At 37.2% G+C, this 16,034-nt stretch overlaps 1 protein-coding gene across 6 annotated transcripts in view; it reads left to right on the top strand.

The window, feature by feature from the left end:
• PATJ (PATJ crumbs cell polarity complex component) overlaps window positions 1–16,034 on the top strand; it is a 156,516-nt gene that overhangs the window by 8,493 nt on the left and 131,989 nt on the right. For 5 of the 6 annotated variants that reach the window (XM_064454937.1, XM_064454934.1, XM_064454933.1 and 2 more), the window contains exons 5-12: window positions 1,298–1,437; window positions 3,219–3,414; window positions 5,068–5,196; window positions 6,977–7,189; window positions 10,917–11,019; window positions 12,803–12,891; window positions 14,149–14,284; window positions 14,574–14,708. In XM_064454937.1, coding sequence (XP_064311007.1) covers window positions 1,298–1,437; window positions 3,219–3,414; window positions 5,068–5,196; window positions 6,977–7,189; window positions 10,917–11,019; window positions 12,803–12,891; window positions 14,149–14,284; window positions 14,574–14,708 — 1,141 coding nt within the window. The remainder of the gene's footprint in view (window positions 1–1,297; window positions 1,438–3,218; window positions 3,415–5,067; window positions 5,197–6,976; window positions 7,190–10,916; window positions 11,020–12,802; window positions 12,892–14,148; window positions 14,285–14,573; window positions 14,709–16,034) is intronic. The other variant, XM_064454938.1, reaches the window with a different exon arrangement.

The raw sequence follows: 16,034 nt of genomic DNA, 5'->3' as shown, positions 1-16,034 counted from the left end.
TCCAGGCTTTTGGAGTACGTTTTCAAACATGCTCTTTTGTTGTGTATCTGGGAGTGTGGTGCCTCCTAGCCAGTAAGAGAGTAGAAGTGCTGAGGGTAACTTTTCCCAGTGAAAGATGATGTCAGCAATGGAAAGTGGTTTGGTGGTTTCTTTTTTTTAATTTGCCTTTTTTTTTTGTCTTTCTATCAAACACACCAATGTAGAAAAGAAGTTTCAGTTGCCAGAAAACTTTTTTGGTATTTGATGACACATAATTAAAAATTGACATTTTCTGCAGAAACTTGTTTTGATGGAGAGACATGTTTTATCAAGTACATTTTAAATTGGAAATGTACCAACTTTGTTAATATATGAACAGTGCAAATGATTAAACGAACTGGCATGCAATATTTTATTTAACTCTTCATTTAGTATGTCGTAACTTTGCCAGACAGATGCTGATTTCATTAACATGTGATGTAGCATGTACCAGATGCTTATGAAAGTTGTACAGGTGCAGACATCCACCCATGTGGGATTGGCATTTATACCACAAATGTATTGTTCTGTGTTACTTTGAGCCATTAATTTAATTGGTTAGTCATGCCTTTCTGTATTAAGTAACTGTTGCTAATTGACTACCTTAATGTAGCTGTAATGTTTTGAGCATAACTCTTCTCATTAGTGTGTCATTAACTCATCAGATAAAAGATTTAGCAGTAAAGACTGCGCATTATTTTGGATAAAACAGCTGTGATAGCCGTGCATGCTCTAAGTAATATTTCCCAGTAAACAACCCAGAAATTTTGTATTAGAACTGAAAAGCCGGCAGTTGCAAAAACGAACTACTTTTAGCATTAAGTGTGAAGTTGCAGGGAGGGGAAGGAAATTCATTTCTTTATTTAAAAGCTGCAATCTTTTGAACGCACACCTAAAAATCAGCATTAAAAGCAAAGGGAGCCAAAAGACAAGTAATTTAGTTTAGCTATGCAGCATTTCCAGAAATCCCAAATATATTGCTCTAGACAGCACTTCGTTCATAGTTTTCATCCAGTTTGGAATTCATCTCATAATGTGAATGAAGTGTGAAAGCACCTCTTAAATTCCCTGAGGTTTCAGAACCTCAGAGTGCTTGCATATCCAATACTCTGCTATATTAAAAATAATAAATGGAGGAGCTTTTATAGAAATAACATATTCAGGATTTTGCCTTTGTTTAGTCTTAGGAGGAGAATAATTCTCCGGGTGTTCATAAATTTTAAACTAGCTCATTCTATTGCATTAAAAATTAGTAAATTTTTTTTTTCTGTTTTATTAGGGGAGACAAATAGAATCAATAAAGATTGAAAAGCCTTCTGTTGGAGGTCTTGGATTTAGTGTGGTTGCCCTTAAAAATCACAGCTTGGGAGAAGTTGGTATCTTTGTCAAGGAAGTCCAGCCAGGAAGCATAGCTGACAGGTGAGATCTTTATAATTGTATTGGAAAATTGCAGTGTTTCCATTAAGGGAAAAGTCATGACTTTCATGTTGAAAACTCTATAAGACTAACATGTTTGACTGGGTAATCTGGTGGGATATTTCGTTGGTGGTGTCTTGAATTCTGGGCTTTTCAACTAAATGGCTTCATGTTTTGAGGATCAGATTTTCAGATGAGTTTTAAATATCCAAGCCATTCATAAATGGAATTTCCAGAAATCATGACTCACTTAAGAGAATCTTGAGTACTGATTAAAAAACAAAACAAAACTCAGAAAAGAATGCAAGGACAAAGAAATTAGCCTCTGGATTTTTATGCACTGTGTCCCTGAAAGATTCCTCCCCCCCCCCCCCCCCCCTTTATTTATGTGCCTATGACAATGCCCTATTTATAGCTGGTTTTACTGTTTGTTCCCTGTGTAAATTTAGATCTAGTCGTCCTGACAGATCCCTGCACAGATGTCATCATAGAATCAAGGCTTCAGGCAGTTTCTTCCCTTATTGTCTGTGGGTTTTCACCCAACAACAAAAGACAGAGCAATCCTTTAAAAATAAAATGTGATTGTAAAACCACAAGAGTTGGCATGAGACAAATGCAGTGCTTGGAATTATGTTTCAAGAAAATGTGTCTAGATTTCAAGTCGTTGGTGTCACTTTTTAAATAACACATGTCAGGAAGTGCCAACACAGGATGACAAAAAGAGTGGGGAGAGGTTGGAATGATAATGGCTATGGGCCCACAGAGAACACACCAGAGAACACTTAAAGAAAAGCGTATTAGGCTCTTTCAAAGTGGAGACAGATGGACTGATCCGGACGTCAAAGGAGGGTGAATATCTCACTTTAGGATTTGATGACCTGCTGCTCACTTTCTTTGATGAGAGAATCTAAAATATGGTTAGTGCTTGAAGAAAGTGATTTCTGGGAAACATCTTAAACATTGCATCATAAAAAGGAAGTTTAAAATGCGTTAGTTAAGATGTGCAGTTATATTGTTTCAGAGTTTATAAATTTCCCGAGCATGCTTCCCATTTTGCTTCTGAGACAAGATCTCCTGGAGACTTTTTTGGATTCCTACAGAGCTTTGAAGGCAGTGTCTGTCTATGTAACAGTTTGGTCTCGTGCTCAGAATGAATATTTAACAAAGGAGTTGAGTGATGGTTTCTCTCTTGTCACAAATCTAAATTCATCACTAGGGTGAATTAACTGTGAAATTTATGTTATCTTGAGGTATAAGTTGAACTATGTATTGCTCAAAGAAAGTTTGATGTCTGAAGTTTGATACTGTAAATTTTGAGTAAAATATAATTATGCAGCTCATTGAATTTTTAGATTAAATAATGATACAAAACAATATTGTAGCCTGAGTTGTGGGTACTTAGAGATAGTATCATGTAGTGCTAAACATAATGAAGAATAGTTCCTAGTTCATTGTATAACTACAAAAATAATTTTCTTCTGCCCTGAAATTCAATATCAGCAATAAGGATGAGGTAATTTCATTGAATTTTGCATAGAAGCAAAGGAAAAAATTGAGCAAATTTTTGTACCATGCTAAAGTTGGAACAAAATATGGCTGGGCAGTCCAGTAGTGTGGATTACATGGTTTATATGTTGCTGAAGACAGTCTAAAACAGAATTTTTAAATATATAAATATTTAACCGTACATAACTGTGTTTTTTGCATGTTCATATTTAAATTACACAAGCCTGTTGTGAAGTAATTATGCTGCATTTTAAAATTTCTTTTAATGTTTTGTTAAGGGATCAAAGACTAAGGGAAAATGACCACATACTGGCCATTAATTGCACCCCATTGGATCAGAACATTTCCCATCAGCACGCTATTGCCCTCCTCCAGCAATCCACAGGATCTCTACATCTGGTTGTTGCTAGGGAGCCAGTTCAAGGAAACAGCAGAACTTCGGCTGTCTTAAGTGATATAAATCCACCTGAGACTGTGAGTTGTTGTAATACTGTCACAATCAGATTTTGAACTGTGCTAGATTTTTTTTTTTTTGTGGTTGTAAGGGTTTGTGTTAGCATGCTTTACGTATACAGATTTTTTTTCTTTAATCAGATTTTATATGTGATGACATTTCATTTAGACTGATCGTGCAATAAGTCCAAGGCTTCCATTGCAAAGCTGCATGAAGTTGTTATAAAATAGATCCTGGGTTTTTACGGGATAGCAGAAGCTTTAGTAGATCAACATATTCTTAGCAGCAGGGTCTGTTCAGCACAGGCTGGGTAAAGCATTTTACAAGTATACCCAGCTGAAACCTACTTGCGCTCAGCAATTAAAGATGCTCTGATTACATCTTAAGAGTGTAAACATAACCTATCATGAATGCTGCTTGAAATATCCCAATCAATTTAAACATAAACTGCTCAAAACTAAAAGCCTTGTCTCCGTTTTAAAAACAATCAAAAAGTATCTGTTAAAGAACCCTGTTTATTTATCAGGGTTTTTTTATCTGAAAATTTAATTGTGAACCCTTTTGTTTTGTTGAACAAGGAGAGATTGTCACTGGGACATGTAATAAGCTAGGGCTGAACTTCCATCTGTGTTCAAACCATATGGTCCAGGTGGCTTCATTGAATTTGGTCTACCTGCACACCTAAATCCAGGGTTTGCAATATTGGAATCTTAATTTATTATGCTAGTAGGTCTTGATGAAAATCTGGTTAAAAGCAGTGCTTTTCCTTATTCTCAGTAATTATTTCCCTCATGATTATTACAGAGCTAGTGAAATCTGAAGGTTTTAGTGGATAATCAATATTGTTTATTGCATTGAAAATTTTAAAGAATTAAACTTTAACTGCTTGTTCATTGAAAGATCTGCATTGAACAGACTAACAAAATAAAATACAAATATATATCTCTACAGGGGGTCTTTAAACTTCTTTTATGATATTTAACTGGCTTTGGCAAAGATTTTCAGTATGCTAATAAATCCTTTATTCACAGACGACTTAAATCTGCCTACTTCACTCCATTTTGGTTTCTATGAGATATTAATCTGACAGAAACATTGGCTGGGTTTGGGTTGCTTAACAGCTTTGTTATTTTCAGACTGTCTTGTGGAACATAAGGTCGTGGTACAGTGTAGCTTAGAAACATGCTTCCAGTTCAGTATGACAGAATATTGTACTGCACTATTAATTCAGCATGTACTGGTGGTGTTTAGATGTGTAAGCGAAATAACAGAAATAAGAATTTGGGCAATGCTAAGTGAAAACTAGGCCAGTGCAAGCTCCTTGCCTCTGTTTTTCTCCGTTGTTTGCGGTATTCTTGATTCATGAAAAACTAAAAGGCTAGTTTTCATTTTGGCAAGAAAATCTTAAAATTGCTTTTTCTTAGTCAAGCTCTTTTCTAGTATCCTGTTATTCTGAAAGTAAAGGACAGAATGTGTGTTTAAAAACAGATGAGAAATCCCACTGCATATTTATAAGGAAACGAAGCTGACTGAACAAAATCCAACAGATCTCCAATATGTGGGGTAGAGAGAGAAAATTGCTCCAATTAATTCTCGTCATTCCTGGTACATGTGAAAGTGAGAAACATTAAAGACCGACTGAAATTAAAATCTCTTGTTTTTATTAATTGCAGATTCACTGGGGCCACATTGAAGACGTTGAGCTGATTAACGATGGTTCAGGATTAGGCTTTGGAATTGTAGGAGGAAAGTCAAGTGGAGTAGTTGTAAGAACAATTGTTCCTGGGGGATTAGCAGATCGGGTAATTTGTTATATTATGTCACTTCTTGTTTGATTGTAAAGTATAATTAACTGGTTTTGACAGTCTTAAAATAAACTAATATACTTAAACAAAAGGAAGCTGATAGCATCAAAGTCTGAATGCCAACATACACTTTATAAATAAATATGTTGAAGGAATGATTGAGGAAAAAGTCAGCACCTGATATGAATTAAGTTGTTTGTCAGACATGGTTCAGCTTTTATAACATGGTTGAACATGCAGAAATTCTGAAAAGTTGTCTAACCTTCTAATATTTTTAGTAATTTTGATACTTTCAGCCTTTGGTCAGTCTGGGGGAGAAGAAATGCTCTTAATGGATTTGCACATCGTCTGTAGAATTTGGCACATTTGGCAACATCTATAGGGACTAACTCTACAAAAAAATTCTAAATTCTCAGGCAAGAGACTCTGCCCTATTGAAATACTTGTGCTGCAAGATTCAGTTTATAGACTGAAGATGTCCTGTTTTTAGTGGGTTTCCTTTCAAAGGTGTTTTGATACTTGCCTTGAGGTCTGACCAGTTCATGGAGGCTCTTAAGATTGATGCAAAGCTTTCTGAAGTTAGTGATATCTTTCAAAGTTGCACAGGTAGTTTGCAACCTTTGATTGCTAATCTTTAAAGACTCAGTGCTAAGTGTTGCTGCATTTCAGGAGTAGAACACATGCAGCAGCAAAACAGATTTGGATTTTTAATGTGAATTTGGGCATGACAAGTTACAATATTTGAGGTCTGGAACCCATGTGGACAAGATCTGGTAATGTACTAAAGAGAGAGGCTAAGGTACTTCCTCTAGTATGGGATGGAAACGGAAACTGGAGATTCAGAGAGCTTTACTGGAAAATGTTGGCTTTTGCTTGACTGCCTCCCTCTGAACCTGTTCATGTATAAATGCGTATTTTTAAATTATTGTGTAGCACCTGTTTTGCTGTAAGGAATAAAGTGTTTTGGCTACAAATGAAGCATGTAAGTTAAGAACTCAACACATCATTCTCAGCTGAATGAGACATCATTAAGAACATGTGAAATAATGAGCACGTATACATGTTAAAACTGGATGAGTTTGTAAATTAGTTTGAGTTAGTTCTGGGAATTACTCTGCTATGATTGCTGTACAAATCAATGCACCTAAGGTGGTGGAGCTGTTGCTGATCAATACCAGCTGAGGATTTGGTCCTATGAATGCTTGCTTATAACAGAAATGATGATGTAGGTCATGAATCATAATTATCATGTAAAAAATGGTTTGTGTGGAGTCTTGTTACCTTCAGTGGATTTACTTGCTTGAGTTGGAGCTAGTCACATGAGAAACGAATTGCCAGGCTCATGTAGAAGTATTATGAAAAACTCTAAAAAGTCCTAAGTCAAAATGCTGTGCTTTTTATTCTAACGCCTATCTGATGAGGAGTATTCTATGAAACAGCAATACATAACAACCTGTGAGATTATAAAACATTGTTGCTGTCTGTCTTCTGCTAAATGAGAAAAGTAACCAATTTCCTAGGAATGGTGCTTTTCAACTTGTGTACCTCACACTCAGTTTTGGAAAGGTTGATTTACCCCTGCTAGCTACTGTGGAAAGAACAGTGCAAACGCTTCCTTGAATTATTTAGTAGGTTGCTGTGGTGGCTAATTTTAAGGTATTTTCTTGCATTGGCTCTCATGGGCGTGAAGATGCCTCTATACAATTTCAATTTTGTAATGGAAAAGATAGTTTATGTGTAAACTGGAAACATTTTGTACAATTTTATTTGTTTGAAGGATGGGAGGCTCCAGACAGGAGATCACATCTTACAGATTGGAGGGACCAATGTGCGAGGAATGACCAGTGAACAAGTTGCCCAAGTGCTGAGAAACTGTGGGAATTCTGTTAGGATGACCGTCGCAAGAGACCCAAAGTGTGAAATTATGGAGACTCCACCAGCTCCTGTGAGCTGGCCAGTCAGTACATTACCTTCCTTTCAAAATGGAAATGTAAGTGTCTAATGTTTACTTATGATGTTTTTTAGTATGTTTATGGTTTGTGATCAGAGCGGAGGAGGAGAAAAGAGTGTTCTTGAGACCTAAAGTGCTTCTCCTCTTTTGAGTTTCCAGATATCATATGCATGTATTTAAGTGGTCCTTGTAGCCCTGCCTTCTGCAAGTTTTCCCTTTCTCCTATACATTATTAATACCTATAATCTTGGGATCGGAATGACCAGCTTTACAGACTTTATTTCGGAGTGGGTAATTTAATTATCAAGACCATAAATGTCATCGATAAATGGAACTTTTAGTTCTCCTTCTTAACTCATTACATTTTTGCTAATCAATCGTTTGTAAGTGAATTAAAAACTTGACTGTGGATTTCCCTAGTCTGAAATCCAGAGCTCCATGGCCACACCAGAATTATTCAGCACAATCATCTTTTTATGAAACATGTGTAATGTTTTCATAGTCTACACTACTGTCTGTGATAGGAAATATATCTAAAATTTTGAAACTTGTTTTAGCAAATCTTATCATGGTCATATCAAAGTCTCTTGTTTTTGAAGTCATTCTTTTCAGTTTTGAGTAATTAAAATCAACAAATGCTACACTAAGTGTACAGTAGGTCTTGAAACATAAACAAAGCTGTGCTTGTGTACCATCTGCTACTACTGTGCTGCTTAGATTTAGGTGTGGAATCTGAGTAGCCTTTTCTTTCTTGTCTAGTTTCTTGAATATGAGTGAAGAGAGCTATTTTTTTGAAGCACCATTTTTAAAGGTCAGACTAGTGGTCATATTGTTATAAACTCACCTTTGCGCTTACTGGGCATAGTCGCTGCAAAGACAGCCATTAGCTTTGTGTCTTGCATCCCTCTGGAAGAGTACTGGGGCTGAAGCAGTCAGTAAAATATTTTGGGTCCTCCTCAAGCTCCTCTTCTCAGAAGAGGGATTTTTGTAGGAAACGCAAGCGACAGAGAGATGAAAGGGGGTAGTATATGTACATAAGGTTGGAGTCTTAAAAGTGGGCATGTCCAATACTGTGAAAAAAGGCTTTCCTAGAGAATCAGCATTGTTATGAAGCACTTCTGTCTGTATCATATTTTCCAAGGCCCGTATTAGGAAAAAATAACATAGTCCTAGTTTGTTTCCTCTACAAAGTACTATTTTTCTCTCTTCCCTGCCTCAAAGGTGGGCCTGTTTGTTACTAATTGATCCCAAGTGTTGACCATACTAAAGCCTTTCTAAAATTTTTTTTCCTTCTGGATGTCTTTTCAGTGTTCTCCTTATTCCTGCTATGTAGATTAAAGGGGAAGAATCACATTGCAATTTCATCTACTACTTTCTGAATGTCATCTGTTGTTTTCTGAACTAAATAGTGCCTTCATATTTAGATTTGAAGAAACTCCTCTTTCTGGTGTTAAGAGAGATTTGCTGAAGTCAAGAGTAGTGGTTAACCTGAATATATTTAACAATGATGATCTTAATGGTCCACCTTTCAATTTGTGTCTGATTTACAACAGAACTTTTTCCTATAATCTAATTTCTTTCTGGTTTCTGAGTACTTTCACTTGCTCTGAGCTTTGGAATAGAAAATATTTTCCTTTTCTTTTTTGCAAACCAGCAAGGTTTGCAAAAGGCATTTTTAATATATGGGGTTTTTTCAGTTTTATATTAATATTTGATTTCCTCTAAATTTCCTGTAGTAGCGAATAACTGAAACTACTTATGTCTGTGCATGGGCACAAGAAAACAGGCCCATTACCTGTACTCTCCAAGATACTGACAGCAGTGTTAGCAGCCTACTTGTGCTGACTGTATTTAGGACTCTGTACTTTGATTTTTCCAGACTCCACTTCTAATGTTTTGCATTCTACCAGTAATATTACTTGGAGAAAATTTCTGTAGTACCAGAGCACTGACTATGAAGGGCTTTTGATTGTCAAAATAGCAGGAGTCTCAAGGCCATAGCTCCATTTCAGATGTTGCTATAGACTTGTTTACTGTTTTGGTTCCCTCTCCTAAAGAAAAGTGACAGAACATCAAAACTTATCTTCACCTCCATCAGCATCTTATGGTGCAAGAGGGTTAGAAAGTGTTTAATGAACTTAATGAGTTGGCTAGTGGAGGGAGGTGTGTGTGATAAGAAAGGAGTTAGCTATCCATCAATTTCTCTTTCAGTGAAAAGTGAAATAGGTGCAGCCATCTCTTTGGCCTGCTTTTAATATAAGTCCTTCCAAAGCTGATATTTGGCAAGCATTTGATTAAACTTCTCTTTAGTTCACTCTCTTAAGAAATGTTTTCCAGTTTCCCAGTCCTTTTTTTCCTGTTGGCAGTGACACTGTCCCTCTTGATTTCATCACTTTTACAGTCCTTACTCTAATCATCATCTTTTTTTTTTTTCCCTCTCATTGGGTGGTATCCGATTACTGAAAATGAACAACTTTATGTATTTTAATTTATCCCTTGCAATCCCAGGTCTATGATTGACTGTTTTTCTCTTTGGCATCACCAATGTCTTTAGTGTGTCCTGTTTGAACTCTGTCTTGCAGTTTTGATTTTTACTTGTCAGACTAGAGTTGCACAGACATACTGAGGCCAGCTTTGTGGGAGCCTTTTTCCATAGACTTCTCCAGCGTAAGGTCAGATCATATTTTAATCTTAGCTAGTGGCTTTTATGTTTTTTTGGTAATTGTAGTAAGTGGAGGGTCTGGAGAATAGGTCATGTTATGTGCTTCTCTTTTCAAGTATTGTTTGTTACGAGCGGTAGTCTTATCAGGTCAACAGTAAGGCATTTAGAAATGAATACTCTCCCTTCCTCTGTTAGGTCTTAAAAATAATTTTTCATTGAGTATGAACTTTTGCTTCCTATTGCCTCAGACAACCTGGAGGCTTCCAGTGCTCTTTGCAGTTTGGTGGTGTTCAACTCTGAACAGGATTATATCAAACTTGTTAAGCTGATGTGTGTAAGATTGACTTTTGGAATGGTTTTGTGGTTTGGGATCTAGCATAAAAACAAACAATAAGCTCAAACACCTGCCTAGTCTCCCATATTTGCACTTAAGTAGGCAACTGTTTCTGTAGTAGAGATGTGCCTACTATGTATTCAGTGGTTTGTTTCACTTCAGGGCATCAAACCTGTTTCTGTCTTGAGATCCCTTTCCTACTGCCCTTCACTTCCTTAGTAGGTGATAACAAGGATAGATAAGCTTTGCTTTTTCTGACAGAAATGTGCGATATGATAACACTGTGTATTTATACTAGGTTCTTTTTGGCTTCTTAACTGTCCCGTAGAAAGAGCTCAGGCAAGTGGGTTCATGACACTATTTATCAGGACTAACATATGAAAGGGAAAGAAAAAATTATGAGGGCATTCAGGGTTTCTGTTGTCTTGTGGGATTGACTGGGAAACTTGTTGTTAGCAAGTGGCAGTGTAATCAAAAGGGAAATAAATGGCCCCTGAGCAGTCTAACAGAAAACCTTCGTTTTCCATAAAATATAAATATTATACCTCTGACAGGCACGTGAAGAAAGTATTAGGGAAGAATTTAAAAAGCAGCTAATGACTTAGGGTGACACTTTATTTTCAGCAAATCTTGGGTATATCTCTTTTGCAAATATGATCCCTCCTAAAGTAGGAAAATCAAAATCACTGCTCACTTCTGAAGATCATAATTAACCTGCAATATTGTAATGGTACTGGGAAATAATGAGATGTTTTGTGCTTTATTTATAGGATAATACTAACCTTTTTGAGACCTATGATGTTGAACTTATAAAAAAGAATGGGCAAAGCCTGGGGATAACAATTGTTGGATATGCTGGCACATGTGATGTAGGTGAGTGCTACAGGATTTAATAACGCCTAGGGTTAGGGACTTCTCAAATACCCTTTATTTACTATGGGGAAAATGGATAGCACTTCTTTGAAACAGTGTAACTTACAAAATCTATGAGGAAGATATTTGGAGAACTTTCTGCAAAGTGAAATTCAACCACAAAAAATTTTAAGGGGTTGTAATTAGCTTAAAAAAAAATTCCCACTTGACTGCTGGACTGTGAATTTTACATGCTTATGCTGTTACTGTGCAAGACATGAAATTGTAACAGACAATTCCTGCATGTACAGACTCTAATGCAGTCAGGTTCCTCTCCACACTGGTCCTTATTTTGCCCCTGCAGTATATAGTGCAGTTCAGACAGTGCATTTTAAGAAGCATTTCAAACCAGAGTATCAGATGTCCCGTTTGCATTAACTTTTGAATGGCATCTTCAGTATGTACAAAGTAGCTCAATGTGCAACTTCTATTCCTTTAATGAATTGTAGATGTTGGAGTAGAATTGAACAGTCAGACTAACTAGTCCATCCCTCTGCTAGGCAGGAGATGCAGAGAGTCTTAGCTGTGCGTGATGTGTATGCCGCCTTCACAGGATGATGTCTTTGGCAGACGGTTGTTTCAGTGTCTAAACTCTGGGAACAGATTAAAGTACCTGTGATAGGATATGGTGACATGGAATCAGGGTTGGTTTTTGGTTTGGTTTTCTTTGTTAGGTTGGTGGGTTTGGTTTGTTTTTTTTCTAAATCCTCTTTAAATTAGAGCTGTTCCACATATGATAATACCTTGTTTTGACACAAACAGGTAGTGCTTTTTATCCCCTCCCCTTCCTCATGGGACTCAAGAAAGTATTCTGGGAAAGTGGTGCAGCTGGGGTTGCTCTCCAGTCCTCTTCATTCCCAGGAGATCCTCTTGTGTTGCTGGTCAGGAATCCCAGGCCAGTGCAGTGAGCACTGGGAACTGGGATGTGGAGGAGCACGTGTCAGGCAATAGGAAAAAATGGGTCTGAAGCACCGGTAGAGGGGTTTTGCTGAGCATGGCCAAACCATGTTGGGCAGGTGTCTGAGGAAGGTTAGTGTTCACCAAAGGATGGATGAAGTATCAAGATTCACTAGAATTAAGGATCAGCACCTCCTATTTTGCAGGAGTTTGTGAATGGGAAAGGTTACTGTTTCAACTGATGATTGCATATTTACCCAGGTTTTTGTTTGTTTTTTATTTCCGTGTTCTAATTAGAAGTTAGAATTGACAAACAAATGTCAAAGATGACAAAGGACAGCTTTTCTGATTTGTGTGTTTTGTTTTGTTGTGTTTTTTTTTTTTGTTAAGAAAAATCCTTTTTCATTAAGATTTAAAGTACTAAATTCTTTAGCTGTAAGATGATTGAAGTTGTGATCAAAGTACTTAAGCACATACTTTATGTTTAGCTTAGGTAGTCCTACTGAAATCAAATGCAGCATGGATTTAACTAATTGTGGTTTAAAGCCTGGGTAAGCACAAGGATGAATCCATGGAGGAGGTGGCCTTTTGTGAGCCATTTTGAGGAAAATATTTTGAGGTCAGTGTGCAGGTGGTTGTGTTGGTGCTGTTTTTTCCATCAGAGACCCTCAGTCATTCTGTGTCAAACCATGTGAGTGGTAACATGGAAATGGTGGTGGTATACAGAATCATAACTTTGTGGACAGAAGCATGTGAAAAAGGCTGTAATTAAAAATCTTAATAAGAAAAGAAACAAATTGGGTTAATGTAGTGACTTGTTTCTCTTCCTCCCTCCACCTGCCAACAGAACCTTCAGGGATTTTCGTGAAAAATATAATACCTGGTAGTGCTGCTGACCACAATGGCCAAATTCATGTTCATGACAAAATTGTTGCTGTAAGTAGAAGTCTGCTAATATATTGTTGTAGAACTAATACTTCATTACACATCCCAGAGTTAAAAGAACAATGTAGTAAAGACTTTCTAAAATTAATTAAACCTTCTCCACTTTGCAGAGGAAATAATTCGGTGGTGTGTATTTGTTTAGGTAGATTTGTAACAGAAATGAGCTTTGGCTTGCTGTGGTTAAAATATTTTATATTCAGAGAACTAGTAAATAGTAGTTAACTATGAAAGAGGCAAGCATTTGGATTAAAATGTTTCAGAGTGGAGAATCTTGGCTCTTGGCCTGAAGTAAAGATGAGCAGCATTAGCTTCTATTTGAATTGAATGGGACTTGAGGATGGTTAAGATTTTGCAAGATGTGGCACACTGTTTATGGTTCTTAATGACTGTGTAGCATAGTGTGGATACAATCAAAATGTTAATAGTTAAAATTTAGGTTTAAAACCCCAAGCTTTATGTGTAGAAAAATAAAAAAAACCCACTGAATAGCAGTGAATTGAATAATAGCCAATTTTGCATTCACAGTATAAGCAGGAATGAATTACAGTCTTTTTGTTTTAAGAGATAATATTTATAGAGATATGATTTTAAATTACTTTTAAAATGTGTGCTATGCCAGACCTTCCAAAGTTAGCTTCTCCTTTGTGAGACCAAAAATTGGTAGAAACTGTTGCTTTTATCTGCAGCTTTTCAGGAGAAGCCCCTATTGATGCATGGTCTAACACTGAGGTGAACAGAGTATTTTGGGTGTAAATTGAGATATCTGAATTAATGTAAGAATTGGGCTGTTCAGAGTGGATTATACCAACTGTTGTGTGTATAGGCTTGTGTGGGGCACCTTAGAAATCCATGAGAAAACTAACAGTGATAATGAACTGAACAGAGTTCTAGGCTGGCAACTCTTGCTGCGAAGCTTCATCCACAATACTCCTCAAGCTGGTTTTTGTAAGCAAAAAAATTGTAGGGGGGAAATCAGTCCATACTTCTGTCTGATTAGTAAATTTTGTTTTGTGGTTGCCCCACAAAGACAGAAGAAATTACTGTTGTGTTTCCTTTTAAAATGCACTTTGAAAATATTATCTAATTAGTGAAATGCAACTGATTTAATGAGATTGCTTTGCAAATACTACTGTTTTGGGTGAATAACCCTATAATTTCTGCACAAAATAATGTGGATGTTGCTTACAGTGTATGGTAGAGCCTAATGTAATGTGATTACTAGTATATGATATGATCTTCATGTTTTAGGTTGATGGAGTTAATATACAGGATTATACCAACCAGGAAGTGGTAGATGCATTGCGTAACACAGGACAGACTGTATGCCTTACCTTACTTAGAAGGAAACCTTCTACTATTTCTTCAGAAAGACCTTCAGATAGAGGTAATTTTTCCCCCCTTACTCAGCAACTGATTTTATTTTTCACTCAAGTTACAGTTACCTAATTTAAAAATTAGGACTAGGCACCATGTTATCCTAGATTTTGTAGGGGCACACTGTAGAAAATGAGATATTAAGGAGGAATGGAAAGAAACAGAAATGAGGGATTCAGGAAAAGTGAGTACAAAACTCCTGTGTAGCCAAAAAACATAAAAAGATAGTAGTTAGGTGGTATTACTACTTCATATATTTTGCAGCCTATAATTTTTTTTTTTTTCATCTATTTTCACAGTGCAGCCAACTATTTCAACCTTTGTGTCCCCTGGAGCTGTAGGGACTGAAACTAGTGTGGACACTAAGAATGAGGAAAACCAAAACCAGAAGGATAATGTTCAAAAAGAAAAGAAGCAGAGTCTACATAAAACAGGTGGATAGGTTATCTTGCAGTGTCTCTTCTGAGTCTTTGGAATTGTCTTTAATCCATTTTCAGTACTGATAGGATGTCATGTCTTAGTCCGTCTTTAGCTTTTGCTCTGTAAGGCTTTTTATTTAGGTCCTTCTGAGGTAAAGCTCTACCTGTCGGGTCTATCAACTCTTCCACCCCACCCTATCCCCAAAATGTAGCATTTTCCACAGGTTTGCTGAAAGTGCATTTTGTGTCATCATGGAGGTCACTGCTGAAGATACTGGATAATATTAGCCCCTGTAGCTATTGATCTCTCATAACTGGCTCTCAAGCCATTGGTTAATACTGTCTTTGATCCCAGTAGTCCATCTGGTTTTCAGCCTATTTAGCAGTCATCAAACCCATCTTCCTCAGTTTCCAAATGAGAATGCTGATGTAAATGGTGTCAAAAGCTTTAGTAAAGCTGAGGTGTATTACAAGCTTCATCCACATAGCTATCTTGGCAGTCAGACTGGTCAGTTATTTGGCAAATCTATATAACTGTTCCTGATTTGCATTCTTATCATTTATGTCTTTGGAAATGGATTCCAAGAGGAAGTATCTCATGATCTCTCCAGGGCTGAAGGTGAGACTGACTGGCCTATAATTCTCTGGATCTTCCTCCCTGCATAAAGTTTTCCCTTTTCCAGTCATTAATGATCCCCCTTTGATTGCCATGTTTTGAGTTGGGCTTTTTTGGGGGGTTGGGTTTTGGTTGTGGGTTTTTTTGTTTGTTTGTTTTAAGATTATAGACAGTGGAGGTGCAGCCCTTTCAGTACTCTGGAATGAATTTCATAAGCCCTATAGAGCTGAACGCCTCCAGCTCACTGATTCTTTCTAGTCCTGGTCCTACTCTGATGACCTGAGGTGCCCTGCTTGCAGTCATCTTCTGCCAGGGAAGGCTTGTTCATCCTCCTCTGCTGCCAGGGCCTTAAACCAGGTTGCTAGGTGAACAGCACCAGGAGATGGAACTCTTGGGAGTTCCCATTTACTTCCTGATCCAGTGTTACCTCTGTCCTATCTATCTTTTTGCTCTCACAGGTCATAGGCTCCTGCGTCTGCAGTCTTTTCAAAATATTCTGTTGGTTTCCTGTACATCATCTCTGATGCCCATTTGTTGCAGTTTCCTCTTTTGGCACTGCAGTACCTTCATCAGAACTCATCTTCTGAGCTGCTCAACTTATACACCTACAAGATGTGACCTGAGCTGCAGCATCCTCCCTCAGGAGTTTTGACTGAATAGAGCTTGCTGAAGGACCAGAGGCGGCTGCACCAGCAGGGACAGGGATGATGTCTTGTTCCATGTCT

This window comes from Phalacrocorax carbo, chromosome 6, assembly GCF_963921805.1.
Source record: "Phalacrocorax carbo chromosome 6, bPhaCar2.1, whole genome shotgun sequence".
NCBI classification, from domain to species: domain Eukaryota; kingdom Metazoa; phylum Chordata; class Aves; order Suliformes; family Phalacrocoracidae; genus Phalacrocorax; species Phalacrocorax carbo.
Note: the sequence above shows the minus strand (reverse complement) of the source record. Positions and strands in the feature narration are given on the sequence as shown.